At 39.3% G+C, this 21,228-nt stretch overlaps 1 protein-coding gene across 1 annotated transcript in view; it reads left to right on the forward strand.

The window, feature by feature from the left end:
• ZSWIM6 (zinc finger SWIM-type containing 6) overlaps positions 1–21,228 on the forward strand; it is a 218,067-nt gene that overhangs the window by 128,045 nt on the left and 68,794 nt on the right. Inside the window, exon 2 of the mRNA XM_062212045.1 lies at positions 10,373–10,729. Coding sequence (XP_062068029.1) covers positions 10,373–10,729 — 357 coding nt within the window. The remainder of the gene's footprint in view (positions 1–10,372; positions 10,730–21,228) is intronic.

The following is a 21,228-nucleotide window of genomic DNA, read 5'->3' on the forward strand; positions in this document are numbered from 1 at the left end:
ATAAGATGGCCCATGTACGTGGGTCCCTGCATTCAACCTGGGAGGTCCAGATGAAGCTCGTAGCTCCTGGCTTCCACCTGGCCTAACCTGGGCTGTTATGTCCGTTTATGGGAATGAACCAACGATTGGAAGACCTCTCTCTCTCCCTCTCTCTCTCTCTCTCTCTCTTTCTCTCCCCTCCACCCCCTTCTCTAATTATTTTCAATAAATAAAAATATAAAAAAAAACCTTAGATCTCTTACCTTACTGAGTTCTCACCTCAGTATACTGCCATTCTTCCAACAAATTTTAATTCTGAAAACTAAGCCACTGTGTACATAATTGCAACTTAATTAGCACTCTTTCACTTTAAAGTCATTTTAGTTTATATTTCTTATTTAAAAATGAACTGAGGCCTGCCCCGTGGCTCACTTGGCTAATCCTCCGCCTGCGGCACTGGCACCCTGGGTTCTAGTCCCGGTTGGGGTGCCAGATTCTGTCCCGGTTGCTCCTCTTCCAGTCCAGCTCTCTGCTGAGGCCCCAGGAAGGCAGTGGAGGATGGCCCAAGTGCTTGGGCCCTGCACCTGCATGGGAGACCAGGAGGAAGCACCTGGCTCCTGGCTTCGGATTGGTGCAGCGCCAGCCATAGCAGCCGTTTGGGGAGTGAACCAACGGAAAAGGAAGACCTTTCTCTCTCTGTCTCTCTCTCACTGTCTAACTCTGCCTGTCCAAAAAAAAAAAAAAATGAACTGAAATAATTTTGGCTCAGGGATACCCTGTTATCTATGGTAAAAAAATTTTTTGTACTAACGTTTAGCAGAATGGGGTCATTATGATTCCTGACTAGCTTTATTTAAAAGTTACTTGATATTGAAAATTGTGGTTAGATCCTTAGGCCAATAGCTAGGTTTTCCTGATTTTTTTGTCGATTGTTTTACCTGCAACAGCCAACAGAATGCTCTCTTAGGCTAACATGGGTATATTAATTTACATTATAAATTTTTGCTTTCAGAAGAAATAGTAGTGTGTAGAATTAGTGGCACTTTTCTTAAATCTTGAAAAAGTCACTTGAAAAATATCATCTACAGTAAGAGTTTAATTCTCAGTAATTTTCCCATCACATGTAAGTGTGCTTTAAAAAAGTTTGTGGAAAATAGAATGTAAGTTTTAGGTTCAACAATTTTGAAATCTATGCACAGTTTTTTAATAACATGCAATTCCATGAACCTTTTGAAGACCTTACATATGTTTCCTGGGTAAGGTACATAGATCATTTCTCTTCAGACTTTGCTACCTTATAGCTTCCCGCAATAGGGTGATTTGATGTTTTATTCCATTTTTGTTGAACCTGTCATTAAATACTCTTGTGTCACTTTTGTCTGTTCTTTGACTTGCTCGTTCATTCAGGAAATACTGAGCATGTATCATATGCCAAGCACCGTTTCTGAATGGCACCATGGCCATAATAGTCATTTCTCACAGGCCCTTGAGTCTCTTGTTAGATTATGGAATAAACTTTTTATGCAGTGTTTGCAAGTTAGACTCTCTCAGGTCCCCTACAAAGAGAATTGTGAGCCTCAAAGAGATATTTGAGCTTTTCCACTCAGGTTTTGAGGATTTGGATATAAAATATTTTAAACGCTGTTCTGGTCCATTGTGGATAAACAGAGTGTGTGGTATTCCTGTTAATCAAATATTAATAGATATATGTAGTTGAGAGTATGCCAGATGAACTGTGGACTATAATTGTGGTACAGATAGTAACAGCACTGGTGTGTTTTCTTTTGTATTGTATTATAAGAAGATCGACTTTCAACAATAGATTTGCCTTTTCTAATAAGTAATTTATTATTTCATGGTGGTTAGGGGATACTAACAATGCAGTATATTTAACCTTTAAGCCACATATGTGCAGGTGGACTTAACCTTTTCAACTGGCTCATGCTGATTTCTGATTTCTAATCTCATAATTGAGCTCTACTTCTGATTAGCTAGCAACCCTGTTGCTCATCCTGAGCTGTTTCCCTTTTCATTTCCTAAGTTGGCTATTCTAGCCCTTTGATTATCATTCTTTAAAGTGTGGGTAAATAGAGTTCTTTGAAAGTCTCTTTACTGTATGAGTTCAAAGCCATTACCATTCTGATAATGCTTTCTAAATCTCTAAAAGAGTGATGTTATATGCAGCTAAATCCAAATTTATGTAGCTTTGGGAATCCCTTCCTCTCAACACACATAACACAGTTTGGGAAATAGGGATAGTACTCTTGCTTCTCTTCTTGTTTCTGAATCCAGTTTTGATCTAACTTCTTAATAATCAAATTCTCCAATAACTCAGTAGCTTGTCAGAACTGGAACCCTTTTGTTATTCATGGATGCTTCTCTGGAGACTTGCACTTTGCCTGTTTCCAATTAGGGCATTAGGGATGTGGTTGTTGAGTGGCATGCCCACTCATATTTCTAATACATAGAAGATAGTAAGAAAGAATACTGCCTTTTTAATGGTGAAGAAAGAAAACATGGTACATTAGTTTCATTCCTTTTTAATGGATTTAAAAAAACATTTTCTGTATTTTGCATAGGTTATATTTATCAATCTAAGAGTTTTTATACAGTTGGAAATTTTACCAGCTATCGAGTACAACAAAAGGATACACTGCCTTCAATTAAAGGCAAGTGAGTAAAAATTATGTTGATGAAATTTAAAAATTAAATATTTACTTGCTTTTATGTTGAAATTCAAAGCTTCATGAAAATATCAGTAACATTTCTATGACTGCAGCTCTGGCAGTGTTTATCCTTTCTCCCTTTTCCAGCTCCAGAGCTGCCAAGTCATTTGAGATGACCATTGCTTCAGTCCTGTAGCAGCTAGGGCAGCTTGATGGTCCTCTGCCATATGAGTGAATGTGACAACTGCCATTCCTTGTTTTGTCACGAATGCCATGCTATTACTGCAGCCCACCTCCATAATCCTTAAGAAATTCTCTTATATCTATTCTTCTTATATTTTTTGGAAAAGATTGTTTTTATATTTTGAAAGGCAGAGAGAGATGGAGCAAGGTCTTCCATCTACTGGTTCACTTCCCAAATGGCCATAATAGTCAGTTCTAAGCCAGGCTGAAGCCAGGAGCCAGGAACTCTATGCTGCTTCCCCACATTGGCAGCAGGGCTGCATAAGCAGGAAGCTGGATCCAAAACAGAGTATCAGCGACTTAAACTGGAATACAGGATACCAGCATCGCCAGCCATGGCTTAACCCATTGTGCCACAAAGCTGCTCCTACACTCCTCCTTTACTTTATGCACTAGAAAAGAGGGGAAAAAAAATATTAAGTAACTTGCTCGTGGGGCTGAAATTAGAGCCAGGATCCTAGTCTCTTTCTCTGTTGCCTTACTTTGAGTTGTGTAGTTTATCTTTTTCTCTGGACTGTGTCTAAGCCATAAGATGGGCTGAGCATTTGCTGATTAAGGAGAGTGTTGGAGTCTCCAGTTCCCAAGGTAGGCTGAGCCAGTCAGGATAGCAAAGCTATAGTGATGACCCTCAGTGTTTGTAGTCATCACCAAGGAGTATGTACTGGAAATTATTTGTATGTCAAAGTCTTTAGGAATATTTTACATACTTTCCAATTTTAAAAGTACCCTTTCCCCAATTAATGATAGGTTAACTGTAGAAGTTTTAGAAGAAACACTTCCCACACTCCAACTAAAACACAGAAAAGTCATAGTATTGATACTGCTCCTATATTTGGTGGGGGAATGTGTTAATAAGATTAGCTATAAGTAAGAATGAAAAGCTGTGGTCATGTTTTCTTCTGCAGTAAGAATTGCAACTCTATATACTGTTGTAGCCAACTTTGAATTAGTCTTCCACTTAGCGATGCAAGGCATTTGAGCTGTAAAAATAATTTTACATGGAAGGCAAACATTAGGGATAAAAGAGATATTTTCGATTTTATTAGATCTTCAAAGGGAAGAGTGAAACATTTGTTTATTGAAACCAGAAGTTATTTTTGCGGCAAAGTTAATTCTTCCAAGTCCCTTCTATTTGGGATCAAATCACATTTTAAGAATGTGCTGTGTAAAGTGGAAACAGAAGAAAAATTGATAGCACTTCTATTAATTTAGAAGTATGGCTATAATAGAATATGAATTCCTAAACCAGCAAACCTGTCTTTTGTAATAGGATGGCAGCTTGCTTTTGGGATCATGGCATTTCCAATAGCACATGCACTCAAACAACAGGCTATGGTGTTTGTGCACATGTAGAACATGCCAGGGTTCCCAGAGCAAGTGGCATTTCTATTACAATAATGAAAACAGCAGGCATTCTGCAAAAGTATTTGTTGTGATAGTTTACATACGTTGTGAGTTCTCATCCTTATAATAGCCTGAAAGATAGGTATTTTCCCTTTCTATAGATTAAAAAATTGAGACTAAGCTTGCCTGAGTTCATTTAGTTGAGACATGATGGAGTTTGAAGGAAGTCTGGTCTTGGTTTAGATGGCTCTAATTCTCTGAAACCCTGTTGCACCTTGTGCTGTCCTGCATTCTCTTGCCTTGGACTTTTTCTTGTAAGGTACACCTTGCCTTTAGGCAAAAAAAGCATTAATAAAATGGTTGCAAATATTTTTTTCTTAATTGAGTCATTTCTAATACACAAAGATTCTCAGTTATGAGGAATCCCGTTAGGCATTGTAAAACAATTGGAAAAATAAATACTTTAATTAATCATTTTTTATTTTTACATTTTAATTTAGATTTTAAATGAAGGTTTTGATTAAAATAACATTGTGTTGCTGTATTAACTAGTAGTTACAATTTTTGTTACTATAAATCGCAAATTTTTCCTTTTTCTTTTAACTACTCAGACCAGATAAACATCCCATACCTGATTGCTTAGAATGAGAACATTTGACTACTTTTTTTTATTATTTAATTTGAAAGACAGAGTCAGAGAGAGGAAGAGACAGATCTTCATCTGCTACTTCACTCCCCAAATGTCTGTGATGGCAGGTACTGGGCCAGGCCAAAGCCAGGAGCCTCCTCTGGGTCTCCTAGGCACACCAGCAGGGAGCTGGATTGGAAGTGGAGCAATCAGGACTCGAACCACATGACGCCCACATGGGATGCTGGCATCGAAGGTGGCAGCCACACCCGCTGCTCCACAGTGTCTGACCCATATTAAATGAAATATATTTCAACTAGAAAACTTTGATTAACATTATCTATGTCAGCAATATCAGCATTGTCTGGAAGGAATCAGAAACTTGGGTTGTAGGGGGCCCAGATGATTCTGAGAACCACTGGTCTGTATGTTGTGCACATTGAGAGTGTTTGGATGTTCTTTTGTCCAACAAATTCTTCTTGAGTACTTCTTCCAAGACAGTCCTCTGTGATGAGGATGCCACAGATCTCTGCTGTCTCTGAGCTTCCAGCTTATTAACTCAAAGGATAACAGAGGAGTGGACTCTGTTCGCTAAGTTAAAATATCCTGGGCTTGAGGCCAAAGCATTTAAGTTGTTTGTGACTTGTACAGTATGGTGCAGGTTCTGCTTAGAAGAGCCCCAAGAGTTCCTTCATTTGGTCTGGTTTCTAGGGCCTGGCTTGTTAGAAAGCTGTACTGGATCCTTGGGCTACAGAGATGGAAGGTGATGCCCTGCTTACAAGGGTCTTAAACCTTAGCAGTGTTTATTCAAGTGTCTGGATCTGTGAGTTTGCTCCCCTCATCCCTTTAAATTATTTATGTGTTGGTATGGAAAGATTTTATTTGTGCAAGTTTATTGTTTGGATTGTAGATGCCTCGTGTTCTTTTCAAGTCCTTAAGAGGCCTTCTTAATCCAGTGTTCCACCACTGCCTCTCTGAGTACCTCAGTTTCTCCATCTGTAAAAATGAGAATAGGACGCCTACTTTGCGGGATCTTTGTGAGAATAAAGTTGGTCAGAGTCTGGGCATGGCATAAGACATGAGGAATGGGTTGGGGCCAAAATGTTGGGGCTTGTTTTTGGAGTGCGGGGTTGGGCTGGAGCTCCCCTGTGTAAGTGGAGGAATTTGACTACGGAGGCTTTCTTCCCTCGCAGATCTGAGCACACTTTCCCCTCAGTTCTTGCCCTGGTAAACAGAGCTGGTGTCCAGAGTTTCCCCTTCACACTTCTCCTAAAGCAAGCAGCCAAGCATTTCTGAAGGTGGTTTTGCTATAAGCAACAACAGGGAATAAACAGGTAAAAGGATCCCTATTTAGACTCCATCCTGGGAGGCAGCAGATGTGTGCAGAGGTGCTGAAGTTGATGTTTGGGCAGCACAGGGCTCTAAACCTTCATCTGCACTTTAGAAGTTGGGGACCTGAGAGAAGGGAACAGGATAGGAAGCAGCACGGAAAGGAGGTGAAAGGAGATGGGGCAGAGGGGGCTCTGCAGGTCGGGGCGCTGCCTGGGTTTTCCTGCCTTTGAGAACTGATGACTAGAGCTGTTTTGCTTGTGTTACAGAAGACTAGCATCAGAGGAAAATGACTTAAATTGAAGAGATTGGGATGATCAGTTTACACTCCCAAGCACCTTGTGGAGTTAGCAGTTGTGCAAATCTAACTCAAATTATACCAAATTTGTTTATCACAACTGCCTCCTGGCTGCTCATCCAGAATCTGAGGCTGGGCAGTGAGTGTTTCCCTCAGATGTGCATGTTAAAATACAGAAATGTGCTCCATAAGATGACTTGATGCTGGTGGGTAGAGTAGGGGAAGTGACCCTTAGGGCACAGAGTGAGGCTACTTAAACTTTTTTTCATGTTTATTTTCTTTTCATCTGCTTGAAAGAATAACAAAGAGGAAGAGACAGAGACAGAGAGCTCTTAACATCCATTGGTTCACTCTCTAAATGCCCATGACAGCCAGGGCTGTACCAGGCCAAAGCCAGGAATCTGGAACTCCATCCAGGTCTCCCACGTAGGTGCAAGTACCCAAGCGCTTTGAGTCACCGTTTGCTGCTTTCCAGGATGCATTAGCAGGAAGCTGGATCGTGATTGGAGGAGGTAGGACTCAAACTGGCACTCCAACATGGGTTGTAGGTATCCCAAGCACTGGCTTAATCTGCTGTCCCACAATGCCCACCCCAGACTTTTTATAGTTTCTTTTTTAAATCCAACACTTTCCCCTTAAACTAGTGCTACTTCTAGGTGCCCATTATAGATCACTATATTAGCATATAAGTGTCTTTTTCAGAAATAATGTTAAGTAATTATCTAATGCTGTTCAAATCTGACACAGATGTTCTGATCATTTGGCTCTTTGTAGCAAAGGGTGTAAGAAACTGCATTAACTAGAAGCCAAACTCAGTACTGAGCACAATGCTGCTGGGAACTCTTGGTTGTGCCCATCCAATGCATGCTCCGTAAATTTTTATGTTGTTTATGTGGTGTGCTGTGGTTTACAGTCTGGCCTTTGCATTAATTTGCCATTGTCTTTGAAATATTAATGAAGTATAGGAGTGCTTCTATTCCAAATAGACATTTTTAAAGTAGAGTTAAAATAAAGCTTTTCCTTAAAAAATAATGTTTCTAAAAGATAGAAACTGTTTCACTAGTGACTGCCAGCAAAATCTGATAGTGTCTTTCTATAAGCTGTTTAAGCTTAGTACTAGAAATTAAGGCTAGAGGATTTAATTAGCCAGCTCACAGGACGCAGTCTGTTTAGGATTTTCTTTTGAGAAAATTATGTAGTTGGACACAGAGAATATGATATTTTAGACAAGTTGAGTTTTGAATTGAATTTATTATATGCCTTAATCTTGTACCCTCATAGTGTCTGTACTCACGATCTGGAAATTGTGCATGATTTGAATGGGAACATTTTGTTTTTAGTATTGAGCATTGCCATGTGGGGTGTTGGATTGTGTGCAGTAGTACTCAGAGTTAGGAAAGGTTTATGGCTAGGCTTTTTAGGGCAGTTGATTAACTCATCTGTTTTACCAAGGACACATAATCAAGAATTTTAGTTACTGCACATTGAGCCAATGGTGGTTTAGTTAACCAATGAATACATTGTTTGAGAGTGTTAAATGTTAACACTTAGCTCTAGAAAAATACAAAAAACCTCTCATGACCCTCACTACCCTTTCAGCCATAACACTACATTGCCTTGGTTTCTGCCTTTAATTTCCCCTGGGGTTCTTTATGTTTAGGAGAAGGGTGAAAGATGTATTTGTGTAAGTACTACACCAGTGCTTCTGTTAAATTCTTTTTCAACAAAGAAATAGTTACTTGAGTGCCTCTTGCACAGGGCACATATTTTTCCAAAAAGAATGTGCCCTGAAAGCGATAGTTTTTAGTGTGTGTGTTTATTTCTTGTCTGCTATTTTACCTTAGAAATTTTCTAATGCTTTGAGCTTATAACTATTTTTCAGTTAGCTGAGTACATATACATATATGCATGAAGTGGTCAACCTTTAGAAATTCTTGTTGTATTGTAAGACAGTTGTCTTTCCAATATGCTATCCTGGCTCCTTTCCTCCTTTAAAATGCACCTAAAATTTAACCTTACATATGAAAAAATCAATCAATGAAAGTTTAATTTCAAATATTTGTAAAGAATTAAGTATTAGCTTTTTAGAAACCTTAATTATTCTTTGTTAATATGAAATTAATCCCGATGATTTGAATCTGATTTTGTGTGAGAAATTGGTCCCTTTAATGTTTCTCTATTGAGTCTTGTTAACTATTAACTACTACTGTAAGATCCAAGTTCAAAAATGATCTGGAGAAAAGGAGTTACATTTTGCCTGTCTTGACAGTGCATTATAAAAGCAGTTCTTCAGCTTTCTGGTCTCACTTATCCATTAAGAAGGACCCCCATAGTGCTTTTGCTTACCAGGATTATGTATGTTGCGATTTACTGTGTACATATTTAAGCTGAAAATAAAAAGAACACTAACATACATATTAAACAAATTTTCTTACTGTAAAACAAAATAGTAACTTGCTTTTAGGGAATGTTCTTTCAAATTGATTCATCTGGTAAAAATGATTGCAACACTTCTTCTACTAAGTGTTGCTGAATGTGAGTTATCAAGATGAAATTATATTACCCTGAAATATTTCTTTCGACTAGTGTTTTGTCCAGGTTTGTGACCTGGGTAGCCTCAGTTGGGGGAGATAGTAAATGGGTTGGTGTAGAGGTCCATGTGCGAACGCTTGGCATTGTCAGGCTACCACTCTGCAGCCACATCTCTGCAGCGCCCCTCCTTCCAAAGTCCCTCGTGGTGGAGGCCTTCTGACTGTGAATGAAAGGGAGCTTGACGGCACTACTTTAACACTGTTGTTGAAGTAGCGGAAATAGTGGAAGGCCAAGAGAGCCAAGGGCTTCCTGGTATAGCATTCAAGTTTCTGTCAGGCTGCTGAAATCCTGAGGTGAAGGAGTCCTGGAGACTCCCAGAGAGGTCTTTCTCATTACCGGATTTGAGAGAGGGGAGAGGTTGGACTCCAGTGGAGAGGTAGCTTTCTTACGCATTTAAAGAAAAGGAATGTAGAAGATTTGCCCTCTGACCAGGCATGCCAGACTGGCTAGTGCACAGTGGTGATGGGAGGTGATTCTCAGTTGACTGTAAGCTGTAGCTAGAGCTGTCCAAGAGAGAATGGCTGTTGAGGGAAGGTCATCATCTCTCCTCTGGATCATTAGAGGCCCTCAGTCATGGAGCTCGGCAAGGATTCTTGTGTGGTTCTAAGTTTAAGGTGTACGGCTTCTAAGGCAGTTTTTATCCATGTGCGTGCATGCTTGCATGTGTAATAACCTTAAATCTGCACCAGCTTTCCTCTTGGTGATGTGGAAGAACTGTTATGAGTTACTTAGATTGGTTTATATGAGATTTGACAGGCCCTGCACTCCTACCTAGAGTTGCTGCTCATAGACATTGCTGTATTGGAATATGCATGTGTATGCTACAGAAAGAGTTATTAAATACAAGATTTCTCGTAGATTGTGAAAGGAGCCCCTAAGAGTTGCAGTGTTGGAGCAGACTGCCTGGAATAAAAATGGTGTCTGAATCTCATTTTCAAAAAAAAAAAAAAAAAAAAAAAAAGAATAAAACTATGAATCCAGCTGATCTAGGAGACGTTTGTCTTGTGTATCACAGATTCATAGTAGAGCAGTGATGGCTTATTGCTGCAGGTATAATGATGATGTACTGCAATAAGTGTTTATCTGACTGCATAAACTACTTCATCATGTTTTTTACCTGTTTGCGTGATGGGGGTGCAGTGCTGGACTGATTAGGAGCTTCAGTGTTTCCACTTGAAAATAAAAGCTGTTCTGTTTTTTTCTTGCTGCTGTCAGGTACCTCTTATTTCAAAGAACTAGAGTGTTTCACAGCAGCTACATGCAGAAATTAACCTATCCCTCTCTTTCACATAGGTTTCCACTTGAGCGGCACAGTGACAGAACCTGCAATACAATCGGAGCCAGAAACTGTTTGCAACGTGGCCATCAGCTTTGATCGTTGCAAGATTACCTCAGTGACCTGCAGCTGTGGAAACAAGGACATATTTTATTGTGCCCATGTTGTGGCACTGTCTTTATACCGCATCCGCAAGCCAGATCAGGTCAAACTGCATCTTCCCATTTCAGAGACTCTCTTCCAAATGAATAGAGACCAACTTCAAAAGTTTGTACAGTATTTGATCACAGTGCACCACACAGAAGTTTTGCCAACTGCTCAAAAATTAGCAGATGAAATCCTCTCCCAAAATTCAGAAATCAACCAAGTTCATGGTGAGTATGTACATTGATTCTGTAAGTGTCTTCTCTGGATACTTTTTCATTTATAAGTTCAGTTCTACATACAAATTTATTAAATTTGAAATAAGTCAATCAGTATTGTCTTGGGTAGTTGAGAGATTTTTAAATTTAGTTTTAGATCCTAAATAATTTCTTTCAAATTGTTTCATTGGTGGCAAACCTTTTGTACTCAGAAAAATACCTCATTTGTTAAAGTGTGATTCTTAACTTCTTTATGTTTAATGACATTTTGTCAAATACTCTTGTTAGTTATGCAAAACACTTGTTTTTTTAACTTACCATGTCAGTAAACTGATTTGATTTTTTTTCATTTCTTTTAAAAATGTTTTCTAATACAGAAAAATTTATGAGAGGGTACTTCATACTAAGAAAATAAATTATTTTATTAAAATATTACAACTTGTTTAGACAAAGTTTAGTACATGAACAGTCATTTTGTGTAGGAAGTCTCAAAAAGAGGTTCTTGTAAATCTTGCATACATTGAACATGTTAACACAGTTATCAAGTAAAATATGTTGGCTCAAGAATATATGTACAGTTTTTTAGAAATATACTCATCACTTTGTATAGTATTTTATATATGATGAATAATATTGTTGAGATACAGATTGCTTGTGCTCTTAAAACACTGAGATAATTTTTTAAAGATATATTTTATTTATTTGAAAGGCAGAGTTACAGAGAGGTAGAGACAGAGAGAAAGGTCTTCCACCTACTGGTTCATTCCCTAAATGGCCGCAACGGCCAGAGCTGAGCCAATCTGAAGCCAGGAGCAAGGAACTTCTTCAAGGTCTCCTACATGGATGTAGGGGCCCAAGGACTTGGGCCATCCTCTGCTGCTTTCCCAGGCATATTAGCAGGGAGCTGGATCAGAAGTGGAATGCCCGGGACTTGAAGAACCAGTGCCCACATGGATGCCAGCATTGCAGGTGGCTTTACCCGCTATACCACAGATCTGGACCCAAGACATAATTTTTAAAATATTTAAAAATATGTTGAGAAATGTAAGGTATCTTGATTAGGCAGTTCAGGGACCTAACATTTTTACCATTTCTGTAGTGATATTGATTTGAAATATGGGACAGGTCATTTAACCCTATTTTGTTAGATTTTCTTCAAAGTCATTACTTGATATGGCAAATTGAATTGTTTAAAGAAAGCAGCTTGAGATCATTTTTTAAAAAACTTTTAAAATGGTGAGACATGAAATACAGAAAAGTACATGAAACATAAATTTGTAGATTTAACAAATAAAATGAATTATCACCCAGGCCGAGTCTCAGTGTTTGAGAGTGCTTTGTGTGATCCTGCCCAGTCACAAGGCCCTTGGTAACCACTGCCTGATTTTTATGGTAGATGGTGGTCACTTCCTTGCTCATTTGTGTGTGTTGTTGTTGTTTCTATGTATTTGTTTATTGTTTTTATTTATTTGAGAAACAAAGAGAGTGAGAGAGCTCCCATCTGTTGGTTTACTCCCTAAGTACTCACAGTGTGCTCCAGGCCAGGCCAGGGGCTGAAGCTGGGAGCCAGGTCTTTATGTGGGTGGCAAAAGCCAAAACTTGGGCCATCTCTGCTGCATTCCAGGGTCTGCATTAGCAGGAAGTTGGAGTCAGGAACCTGAACCAGTTTTCAACCCAGGTACTTGATACAGGATGTGGAAGTCTTAACCACTAAGCCAAAGCCTTGTTGCTTTTTTTTTTTTTTAAAGATGTATTTATATATCTGAAAGGCAGTTTTGGAGAGGGAAAGGCAGAGAGAGAGAGAGACAGACAGACAGACAGACAGACTCCCCAAATGGCTACAATGGTCAGGGTTGGTCCAGGCCAGTGCCAGGAACCAGGAGCTTCATCCTGGTCTCCCAGGTGGGTGCAGGGGCCCAAGTACTTGGGCTATTTTCTACTGCTTTCCCAGGCACATTAGCAGGGAGCTGGGTCAAAAGTGGAACAGCCAGGACTCCAACCAGCACCCATATGGGATGCCAGCTCTGCCGGCATTGGCTTCATCTCCTGCACCACAGAGCCAGCTCCCCTTTGTTGCTATTGACATCATTCAGCTCTGGCTTAGTTTTTAAACTTTATGTAATTGGAATGATACAGTGTATATATGTCATACAAAGTCATGTTTGTAAGGTTTACTCAGACTGTTTTATATATCTGTATTTCGTTTTCATTGATCTGGAGCAGTACCATCCAGTAGAAATACAATATGAATCACAAATAACACTGTAAATTTAAATGTTTTAGGGGCTACATTTTAAAAAGTAAAATTCACTCTCATTATGTATTTTCTTTAGCTCAATATATTCAAAGTACCAATTCAGATTATTTGTATTAATAAGTATCACAATATTCATAATTGTTGAATCAACAAAAATATTGATACATTTGACTTTTTCACTTGAAGTGTGAAATTACTGCCTCTAATTACTGCAAGTGTGTAATAGCCACATGTGGTTGGTATTGGGCAGCACAGCTCTATAGTATTCTTGGTAAGAGAATACCACTGTTTATTTGTCCGTTCCACTGTGATGGGACCTTGTTTTGAATAGAGCTGCTGTGAAGATTGTTTTACAAGTCTCCTGGTACTGTGCGATACTTCTAATGCAGTTTTTATGTCAGAGGAAAATCCATCTAGTCCTGTTTCTTCTAGTGCTCCCCATGTCAGACCCAGCTTTATTTAAGTAGCTATCTCAGGTATATAAGTCATTTTACTTGGTAGAGCCTGCCACCGTTAAGTAACAGGAGTATAAACAACTCAGTTATAGAAGAACCTTCAACCCACCAAAAATACATGTATTCAAGGACTTTCAAGTGGGCTTCTGCTGTCATAACATCTGTCTCAAGTCTGCTGCCTTGTGACTTTTCAGGCCAGCTGGCAGTCATCCAGGATCGTCCAGGATCCTGGTTGTGGCGTTTTATTCAGTTGATCAATGGAGGTGAAGAACAGGACATGTCATTTCTTCAAACTTCTATGCATTCTCAGTTATCTGCTCTTTTTCCCCTTAGTTCATGTGATAATCCATCAGGAGCATTTTGTTGTCTGAATTTTAGTTTAACCAAAGGTCCACATCTAAAGTCAGTTGCTTGTTCTGCAGTTTTCTTGCTTGTTTTGAAGGATAGCAGTCATCGAGAGTTTTAGACAAAAAATTTACATCCTTTCCATGTGGAAATAATGGAACTAATGAAACAGTAATGTAAATTAAAATGGATATGTTCACATGACATGTTTCAGAGTTTGTAAAATTAGAAGGAAAAGAGATCTAAAGAAACATCAGGAGAGAATGCACAATAGTTTTAGACCCACTGTGATTTTCAAATAACTTTTCTGTGAGAGCAGCTTCTTGAGCAGTGAACTTACGCAGTTTATCCCTCAAGCTTTCTCTCCACTTAGTTTATCATCAGATTTTGCTGGAAATGGGCCAGTTAGACAAGCTGCCTTCCTGCCCTCCATTCTTGTGGTGAAAAAGAAGAGAGGTGGGAAATAGGCCATGACCTTAAGTCATGAAATGGGAAATCTGCTCCCTGGAGGGTCTTCTTTTAACTGTTAGATTAATGACTTAGTAGGGGATGGGATTAAAAATGTTTTGGAGTTACTTGACTACATGGTCCCACCTGCCTCCTGACATCTGTACACAGAACACTCTTCTTTTATTAAGTCTCTTTTTTAAAGCAGTACTTCTTGTATGCTTTTCTATGCTTTTTCCTTTGAGAAAAATGTACTGAACATTAATATTGGGAGGATTTAATTTTTCTTCAAGGAAAAGCATAATTTTTTCCTTGCTTGGTAAATAGGGTTAAGATAAGATTTAGACTTCATTATTTTAGTTGTCATGAAGATGAGATTTAGCTTATCCAAATCCTCTTTGTAAGAGAAGAATAATTAAAATTTATAAGCAAATCTGAAATATGTTGGTAACAATAGGGTTTTTCCCTTTCCCTTATGAACCACTTCTTAAAATTCTGTTCATTGCTTTTCCTATTATTTTGAAATATTTTGTTTTTGAGGAATTTTATCCTGAAGAATTGAAAGCATTTTCAAGTCTGCTTCATAAACATTGCTCCTCAGTTTCCATGTAAGTGTAGATAACTGCAGTGGGATGGAGATGAAGAAATCAAGGAGAATGGTTTAGTGGTGCACCCAGGGTCACAGATTCAGACATAATCATCATTGTATTTCGGTGCTCATCAGTAGGCCCTTTTGTGTTGCATTGTGTTTTCATAAAATTTCCTATATACTTTTAATTAGATTGTAAAGTTAACCACTGTATGCTAAAGCTCACTGTAAGATAGTTAATGTTGATTGCTCACCAAGGAGATCTCCAGTTGTCCTTCTGTATTTTTTAAGAACAGTTGTTTGCCCTTGGCTTTATATTCTCATAAAACTTCTCCAGCTTCCATATTCTTAAAAAAGAAACTGCTCAGGACCGGTGTTGTGGCACGGCAGTTAAGCTACTACACATGTGACACTAGCATCCCACATCAGAACCTGGTCTGAGTCCGGTCTACTCTGCTTCCCATCCAGCCCTCTGCTATTGCGACTGGGAAGGGAGAAGTCCTTGAGTCTCTGCCACTCATGTTGGAGACCTGGTTGGGAGAGTGACCCAGCAGACTGAAGGTTTCTTTTTCTGGCTCCCTTCTCTCTCTGACACTTTGCTGTTCAATAAATAATCTTTCAAAAAAAAGAAAGAACGAAAGTAAAGCTGCTGTCTTTGCTAGGTCCTTAGAAGAGATTTACTAATTTCTAAGAATTATCCACACTCAGTTAATTAAATCCAGCTTCTTCTGGTCTTTACACATCCTATTAAAGGAGATGTATTGTAGGTTGGTAATTGGTGATGAAGGGACAGAACATTGACCTTAAAATCTGGAGTCCTAATATCCATGTTGTCTTTGCTGCGTATTACCTGTGTGATCTTAGATGAGACTGAAGTTTTTTCTTTTTTTATTTTTTTAACATTTAAAGTACACAGAATCTTCTCTTAACAGTAGTGGAGAATTTTTAGTGATATAATGTATACATGTATAACAGTAATAATAAAAAAGATAACTGAGCTTAATTAATGAATTCTTCTTAGGGTATTCACAAGTACTCAGTTAAAAAGAGGAGAGCAGAAACCTGTCGAATTGATAATATTAGAATCGGAGGCCAGTGTGCTTTCCTCTGACTTTGTAGCATTTACTTCTTCCTCTTCTACTTTTTCTCATGAGCCTTTTCTTTTACTGACCTTGCTGTGAAGTGTACTGGGTGGACTACATCAAAGGGCTGGACTGCGGGGAAACTAGTACTGGGGTATAATCCTGTATATGGGACCGAGGAAGGGGGGGAGTGTGTCATTTCAGTGACCCTTTCATTGTCAGGTTAAACTCATCCCTCACTTCCATGCCATGTGCCCAAAGATACTGTCTCAGTCAGCCGGAGAGGAGGATTTATTTACATGTTAGATGAGGGTCGCCATAGCACGTGACATCTGAGGTCTCTTCGAACTCTCAAAGACATAGGAGACACCTAGATATCCTAAGTGCAAAGGTGCACTCTGTAGTTTTACCCAACCTTGCATTTGTGTGTTGTTCTTCCATTTCAGGCTGTTTTGAGTATGGTTCTTATAAAACTAAGATTGCGAATTCTATTCACATCTACCTATCCTGCTGAATTTAGCCTCCAAATGCTGCTGTCCGTCATGTTATATGTCAGTTTTCTCAGGCTCTTTTAGGTATGAGCAAAAAACAAGTAAATCTACTCAGCAGTCCCATTTTTAAAGATATTTATTTTCATTTTTACTTACTTTTTAACAGAGTCGATGTCATTGTAGATACAATTTGACATTCTAAGAACATGATATTTCCTTCCTCCCCTTCCTTTCTTTTTTTTTTCTTTTTTTAGTTTTTGAGGTAACATTTTAAAATTACAGTAAAAAGGCTTAATACTTCACCAAATAGGAAGTTTAACAAGTAAAAATCAAAAAGCCCCCGGGCCGGCGCCATGGCTCACTCGGTTAATCCTCTGCCTGCGGCGCCGGCATCCCATATGGGCGCCAGGTTCTAGTCCCGGTTGCTCCTGTTCCAGTCCAGCTCTCTGCTGTGGCCCGGGAGTGCAGTGGAGGATGGCCCAAGTCCTTGGGCCCTGCATCCACATGGGAGACCAGGAGGAAGCACCTGGCTCCTGGCTTCAGACTGGTGCAGCGCTGGCCGTGGAGGCCACTTGGGGGGTGAACCAATGGAAGAAAGACCTTTCTGTCTCTCTCTCTCTCTCTCTCTCATTGCTGTAACTCTACCTGTCAAATAAATAAAAATTTTTAAAAATTTTAAAAAAGACCCTAGTTTAGTGGGGATATAGACAGCAGCTCTATTTACTGTACATGGGTGAAATGGTCGTCTTTTCCATTCAGCAGTCCCTTTTTTACAGCTTAGCTCTTCACTTTGATTTGGTTGTTAAGCTCCACCAGGGCTGAAACTATGACCTGTGGGTCTTGGTAGCCTCCCTAAGCACATTATTTGACATGATAAGCACTCACACTTGTTAAACAAAAAGTTACACTGTCATTTGTCATTCTGTTTTGTTCTTGGTAGGAACTTGGAGCTTATTCTTTTTTTTTATTATTATTATTATTATTTTTGACAGGCAGAGTGGACAGTGAGAGAGAGAGACAGAAAGGTCTTCCTTTTGCCGTTGGTTCACCCTCCAATGGCCGCCGCGACTGGCGCACTGCGGCCGGTGCACCGCGCTGATCCGATGGCAGGAGCCAGGTGCTTCTCCTGGTCTCCCATGGGGTGCATGGCCCAAGCACTTGGGCCATCCTCCACTGCACTCCCTGGCCACAGCAGAGAGCTGGCCTGGAAGAGGGGCAACTGGGACAGAATCTGGCGCCCGAACTGGGACTAGAACCTGGTGTGCCGGCGCCGCAAGGCGGAGGATTAGCCTAGTGAGCCGCGGCGCCGGCCCGGAGCTTATTCTTAAAGGACATGTACACGTACATGTTCCAGATCTACAAGTGAGTGCCAGTTGGAGTTGCTGCATGGAGGCCTTATGTTCCATCTCTGTTTCTTTTATTTCCCTGTGGATGGTAGTATTCATTGTAATTGGGCTTGCATTAGCAGGCAGTTTTTTTCAGAATCCTAGGGAGATAATCTGATTGTCACCTAGCATATCCTTTGTATTGTAGAGCATATTGCTGTTGACAGTTGGTGAAACAAAGGTGTGATCTGCTGGTGGTCAATAAAATTAGAAAATATGTTCTATAGGGAAGAAAGAAAATTTAAAATAATAATTCATGTTAGAAAAAAATTGTATGGGAGTGCACAAGGTACTTCAAAAAGTTTGTGGAAAATGCAATTAAAGGTTAAGTTTATTGTGCAAAAATTTTTAAGAACCATAATTTTTTTCATAATATTCATTTTTCATTAATTTTTGAAGACTCCTCATATGCATGGATTTAAAATTTTTTGTGCACCAAAATAAATTTAATTTCTCCACATACTTTTTAAAGTACCTTGTGTGAAGATGGAAGGTAAATCCCCATAGGCTCCATACTCCCAATAGCATCTTTATTTGCCCAAGGCACTCCCAGATGATGGCATGGTTTATATTTTGGTAGACAGTTTTCTTTGTTTCTTTTTTAAAGATTTATTTGAAAGGTAGAGCCAGAGAGAGAGAGAGAGAGATCTTCCATCAGCAGGTTCACTCTCCAAACAGCCACAATAGGTTGGTCTGAGCCAGACCAAAGCCAGGAGCTCCATCTGGGTCTCCCTCATGCATGCAGGAGCCCAAGCACGTGGGTCATCTTCCACTACTTTCCCAGGCACATTAGCAGGGAGCTGGATTGGAAGTGGAGTCACTTGGATTTCAGTCAGTGCCCATAACGGGTGCCAGTGTTGCAGATGCTGGCTTAACCTGCTATGCCACAATTCTGGCCCCAGCATTTTTCTTAGTGAATATACTTTTGTAAGCATGCATGTTTGCAGAAAGACACAAACATGTATACAAGAAGCTTTAAAAAGTTTGTGGAACTGCCTATTATTAAAAAATGTGTGGATTTCAAAAAAATTTTTTGCACTAAAATAAACTTCTAATTCCATTTCCTTAAACTTTTAAAGTAGCCTCTTACATCATTTTAAGATAAATTGCAATTCAAAAAATTTTTTCTGCAGTTTGCTTTTTTCACTTAATATATCATGAATATCTTATGTGAGTACAAATAGGTCTTTTATTGTTTTAAATGTTGTGTAGTATTCCATGTTACAGATTTTTGTGGCCACTAACCTCCTGAATGACCTTGAGGAGGTTCTCTACTTTCTATATGTACAGTGCTGTTGTGACCATGTGTGTGTGTGTGTGTATGTATGTATGAATCTGTGCATAAATGTTTGAATAACAGGTTCTTAATAGTAGAAATGTCAGAACAAATGTCATTTTGAAGTTTATAACTTTCTAGTTTCGCTCCAAAAATTTATCACTTTATCCTTAAGTTAAAACTTAAACTTTGTGTTTCTGTATGTGATTTAAGTATCTTTTTAACTATATTTTATTTGAGAGAAAGTGTGTGCATTTTTGTGTGTGCATGTGTGTGTATATGTGTGTGTTAGTTCCCCTATCTACTGGTTCACTTCCCAAATGCTCATAGAATAAAAGTCTTGAAGTCTTGTCTGGGTTAGGAAGTTGACAGTGGCTGGCAGCAACCCAGTTACCTAAGCCAACACCACTGCCTACCAGGATATGCACTAGCAGGAAGCTGGAGTTAGGAGTGGAGCTGGGCACTCTATTACATGTGAGTCAGGTGTCCTAAACAGCCAGTTAACCACTAGGCAAAATGTTCACCCCAATTTAAATAATGTTTTTAAAAACCATCGATGGAATGGAATTTATGTGGTAATGCACAGGTGATTTTTTTTCCTCTGAAAATGTTTTTCAATTTTATTCTTTAAAAAGGAAGTAGTCTTCGAATTTATATCTCATACTTTGTAGGAATCATAAAGTTTTAGCCCATGAGTGATCTGCTGGGGTGATACAGACAGCCAGAATACTTTTAGACCAAAACTCTTCACTCTATTTTCATCTCCAAATACTTGTTTTCTGTATACCTTTTAGTCTTCTTATAATTTGTGCAAAGTGTTGCTATCAGCTGTGTTGTTTCTCCCCTCCTCCCCCCTTTAACGACCCTAGAGTCTTATCTCTGCTGTCTTGGTGAGTTTTTTATTCCTGCATCCCCTCAAATGAGTATCGCATACCTCCCACTGTAAGTCTGTCCAAAATGTTTAAGAATTCAACTTTAAAGATAGATAGCCTAGGTTAGAATACCAGCATTTGCTTTCCAGCTTGTTGCTGGGTGCAAACAACTGGATCTGTGCAGGCCTCGGTCTTCTTTGTAAAATGGGGACAACAAAGACTGCCTGTTTCATAAGGTCAGGGGGATCCAAGAGCTGGAAATGAGTTGCTCTCCTCACCGGTGTTATGGTGTGGCAGTTGACCTAAATCTTCAAGGGCAATAGTAAATATAAGGAGTCTTCAAAAAGTTCATAGAAAAATTTGAGGAAAGTATTTGTGAATTAGTTTTTTAAAGTCTTTTAAAATAGTTTGAGCAAACTATACTTAAAACTTGCAGACTGAGAACTTTCTCTTTAATTTTTATATTTCTATATCAAGTGATCACTAATACTTTTATAAGATAAATAATGGGATGTGACTTGTTATGCACTCTGTATTTTTAAGTGAGCACTGGCACATATACAACTACTTTATTGCTTTTTATTCGTATGAAATACATGATTGTTTCTAGCCATGAACAAGTGTACTGTTGAACTCCTAAAGTAAATTAAATGGTGGCAAGAGATACTAACGTGGGAAGTGAGGAGAGTAATAGAGGAGGGGCCATAAACTGACAGGTGTGTTTGAGTTCCCTGTGGCAAATGCTGGTGGCAATGCTGCTGCTTATTTACTGCTGTGGGTTTAGCTAAGAGGAAGGTGGTTGGCTGGGGGAGCGGAGCCTGCAGTGTTCCAGGGCTGCTTCTGTCAGTAGACCCCACAGTAAGCAGAGTGCTCTCTGACAGCTCCTGGACAGGACACTGCACTCTGTCCCAGCAGCAGTGTGGGCTGCCTGCAGAGAGGATAGAAGGTGATGAAGAAACTAGCTGTTTCAGCCATAACAAAATTATAAATTGAAATGAAGGCATTCAGCACTGCCTGGAAGTGAGAATTCAATTAAAAATGAAATTTAAGTCTTTTCTAAAGGGTGTGTTTACTCATTGCACATTATTTTTTAGTGATCTTCTAGTTTTCTCTGCTCTTAAGGCTTTTTTCTTTTAAGTCAAAATCACTAGGGTCCCATCTTGCCTTGCCCCTCTTAGTGCCAACGGCTGATGTTTGGGATTTTGCCTTCAACTTGTAAGACAGGTGTGCCTACGCCTTTGTGAGCCACAGGCTTAATGTTTTCTAGCTTTCACAGCAGGTGCTAAACTGTAGGAGATGGTATTCTTCTATA

This window comes from Lepus europaeus, chromosome 15 (assembly GCF_033115175.1).
Source record: "Lepus europaeus isolate LE1 chromosome 15, mLepTim1.pri, whole genome shotgun sequence".
In the NCBI taxonomy this organism is placed as follows: Eukaryota; Metazoa; Chordata; class Mammalia; order Lagomorpha; family Leporidae; genus Lepus; species Lepus europaeus.